This window comes from Cynara cardunculus (assembly GCF_001531365.2).
Source record: "Cynara cardunculus var. scolymus isolate 2C chromosome LG 5, CcrdV1, whole genome shotgun sequence".
In the NCBI taxonomy this organism is placed as follows: Eukaryota; Viridiplantae; Streptophyta; class Magnoliopsida; order Asterales; family Asteraceae; genus Cynara; species Cynara cardunculus.
This window is the reverse complement of record NC_037532.1, coordinates 5,029,853-5,033,170: the sequence shown is the minus strand read 5'-3', so window position 1 is coordinate 5,033,170 and position 3,318 is coordinate 5,029,853. Positions and strand designations below refer to the sequence as shown.

Sequence of the window (3,318 nt, the reverse complement as noted above, 5' to 3'; positions counted from 1 at the left end):
AAGGAAGAAGTGAAGAAGCCTGATGTGAAATCTATTGAAATCCGTGGTTAAAAAAGATGAATCAGATTATCATGTCCAAGAGTGTTTGTGTATTGTCTTTTTGGTATTTGGTATGTATAGAAGGTGTTCGCTGAAATGCATACCTGAATTGGTATATATGTTTCTTGTTGTTTAATCAATAAAATGGTTTGTAACCAATTATAAATTGTTAATACTCCAATTGCTAGTAGTCATCGCACAACCGACCTCTTAACAAGAGAAATAATTTTTTTTTTTTTTTGTGATATGGAGGTTTAAATATGGTGAGTTCGGACTATCTGCATAACAGGTGGTCGTCTTAGGATTAGTCGGTTTCATAATGGATTAGATATCCACGTTAATAAAAAAAATAAAAAATTTCTTACTCGTCTTTGCGAAATGGCACGTTTTTTTTAACATGAAACGTTTTCATCATATATTTATCAAAACTAACGAGTAAACGCATGTAATATGATACATATATAAATAACAAGTGCCAAAGGCACCAAGACCACCAACGGTCCAACCGCAGCAACACCGTACCAATTCCAACAATCCAATTTCCCGAGCTTGATCTGAATTAAATCGACCAACGCGAGAGTCAAAAACAAACATCCCGATGCCGACCCAAAAGCCGACGACAAAATCTCAGCTCGTAAAACTCTCAAATTGACGTGAGCAATGGTCCCATCGTTCACCTCGACACGGGTGTCGCCGAATCTAGGTGTCCTAACAGCCTGTTTGAGCCCAAAAGCAATTAGGCTCGAGAACAAGAACGAACTAAAAGTGTAGACATGGAAGACGACGAGATTTTCAGCGGTGAAAGACGGCACGAGGCAGGCGGTGTCGGAGGAATCAACAAGGGTGTACGTTGGGTCGGTGGGGTTGACGGCAAGGCCAAGGAAGAGGCCGAGGGTAAAATGGGATTTAACGTTCACGATGCCGTCCAACGCCATAAGATGGATGGTGGTGCTCTTTAGCTTATGGTGGCCATCCGGTTGATAGTAGCTGCTGATTTAAAAAAAAATTGATTGCAACTGGAGGGGGTGATGATGGAGGCTTGAAGTAGGAATTCAGAAGGTTTGTAACAGCTTTAATTTAAAAAAACGACGCCGTTGCCGGGGATCGAACCCGGGTCACCCGCGTGACAGGCGGGAATACTTACCACTATACTACAACGACTGACCTGTGCAGCTTTTTATTTATTTAATTTTTAATTTTAAATAAATATAAAATAATATTTATTACCTGATCCGACGAGATATTGATATAATTTCTTTTTCCGTCTTTAGTTGGTTGATAAAATTTCTTAAGTTATGCATGAGTTTATTTTGATTATTTAATTACTTTGTGAATAAAACATTATACCAAAACGAGAAAAAAATATTGACGATGTTAATATAAAGTTTGTTTAAGTTAACTTAAACTCAGGATCGTCGTACAACGGGAGTCGAGGGCGGTCGAGCACCCTTGACGGCCAGTGCCTCTTCTGGTAGAGGCCAACAGTGACAGGTGAGATTAGGGATGCCTTCGGTAGTACTATCAGATTGAGTCTTCAATGACACTGATTAAGCAATTCCTTTAGTTGCACTCGTCATTAAGTCACTGATGCTAATCTGTGAGTGTTCCCTCAGTGATGCTAAACGATGAATGTACTCATAAGGTATGTAAATTTGGATTTATATCAAGTAAATTTTATGAAAACCAAGCCTGTAATAGGGTCGAAATATTACATATGGATAGCGTATGGTATACGATCCAACCATAGTTGGTACCAAGTAAGTTGTTTGCGACTTTTTTGGGTTGGTACAACACAAAAGTTGAAGCTAGGAATTTATTTAAATTGACATGTTTACCAGTTAAATCTAGATGCACTAAAGCTATTGAACATTCACATAACATGTTAATATGTGTTGTATCACTTAGCGTTACCTAGACAAACATTCAGATAAGCTTCATATAATACAAACATTCACTAATAGTCTACGACAAACGGCAATTGAGGAGCGTCGATGCATCGTGGAGGTGTAGACAAATTACTAAGGTTGTTAGATTAGACAAATGAATTCAATCAAATTCTATATATCCATCTGTATTATAATTTAGCAAAATTTAAAACAAGATAATTTAAAATTTTAAAATAAAAATATATTGTATACTAATTAAACTTTAATAAACAAATAAATCGGTAACGTACAATATTATCGTGATGTACGACTTTTAATATCGCGTATCAACCAAGTTTAAATAGTTCAATAAGGTACTACCGGCTAATTAAATTGATAGTAACTAAATTAATACCAATTAAATTGGTATCATTAATATTTATCTTTGATATAAAATTAACACCCCGCCTTACCCTTGGAATTTTCCAAAAGTTTCTCCTTTACAAACACCATCACAGACTCGGGGGCTATTTGGTAAGAGCTTAATGGGTTGTATAATGGATATGACTTGTTCGCACAACCATATCTAGCTGTTCAGACTGGGCTTATTCGGTCAGCCGATGGATGATTTGCTCAACTTGAAAAAACCCTTCTCCTATAGACTCATACATTAAATTGCACTAATTTTCCCCAACTACGCCTCTCTCCAACTACTCACATTAAACTCCTATATAGGGCTTATTCTCCATCGACGCTCCTCCCAAGTCCCAACTACACGCCTCCTCCATGTCTAGCTTCCAGCCCTCGTCCTCACCAGTGTTCCAGTCGTCACCGATGTTCCGTTGGTTCCAACCCTCACCGGGTGTTGATCTTCCAACTTTATTGTCAAAGATAAATTAGATTATCATGTCCAAGAGTGTTTGTGTATCTATCGTCTTTTTGGTATTTGGTATGTGTAGAAGGTGTTCGCTGAAATGCGTACCTGAATCGGTATATATGTTTCTTGTTGTTTAATCAATAAAATGGTTTGTAACCAATTATAAATTGTTATTACTCCAATTACTAATAGTCATCGCACAACCGACCTCTTAACATAAATTCAAGGACAAATAAAAATCTTCTTATAGTCATGGAGGATCATATACGGTGGAGGATCAGATACGATGATTTCGGGCTATCTGCAAAGCACGTGGTCGTGTTGAGATTAGTCGGCTCGCATATCGGGTTAGATATCCAGGTTAATAAAAAAAATTCTAACTCGTCTTTGCGAAATGACACGTTTTTTTTTTAACTTGAAACGGTTTCATCATACATTTATGAAAACTAACGAGTAAACGCATGTAACACGATACATATGTATATAACAAGTGCCGAAGGCACCAAGACCACCAACGGTCCAACCGCAGCAACACCG

General features: G+C 37.5%; 2 protein-coding genes and 1 non-coding gene across 4 annotated transcripts in view; 1 reads left to right on the top strand and 2 right to left on the bottom strand.

Annotated features, from left to right (window-relative positions):
- LOC112512128 (17.3 kDa class I heat shock protein-like) overlaps window positions 1–200 on the top strand; it is a 4,812-nt gene extending 4,612 nt beyond the window's left edge. Inside the window, exon 2 of one of the 2 annotated variants that reach the window (XM_025117971.1) lies at window positions 1–200. This exon is cut by the window's left edge and continues 1 nt beyond it. In XM_025117971.1, the coding sequence (XP_024973739.1) occupies window positions 1–51 (51 nt within the window). In that variant the 3' untranslated portion in view covers window positions 52–200. The other variant, XM_025117970.1, reaches the window with a different exon arrangement.
- A 267-nt stretch (window positions 201–467) lies between these two features.
- LOC112512254 lies at window positions 468–974 on the bottom strand. Its single transcript, XM_025118130.1, has one exon. It carries the CDS (start codon window positions 972–974, stop codon window positions 468–470), a length of 507 nt encoding a protein of 168 aa, XP_024973898.1.
- Window positions 975–1,128: 154 nt separating this feature from the next.
- Window positions 1,129–1,200, bottom strand: TRNAD-GUC. Its single transcript has one exon. It is a non-coding gene; the product is annotated as a tRNA-Asp (tRNA).
- Between the last annotated feature and the right edge of the window lie 2,118 nt (window positions 1,201–3,318).

What these genes read in the sequence shown, in the direction of transcription:
- LOC112512254 (XM_025118130.1), bottom strand. Translation starts at nt 974, where the DNA reads ATGGCGTTGGACGGCATCGTGAACGTTAAATCCCATTTTACCCTCGGC.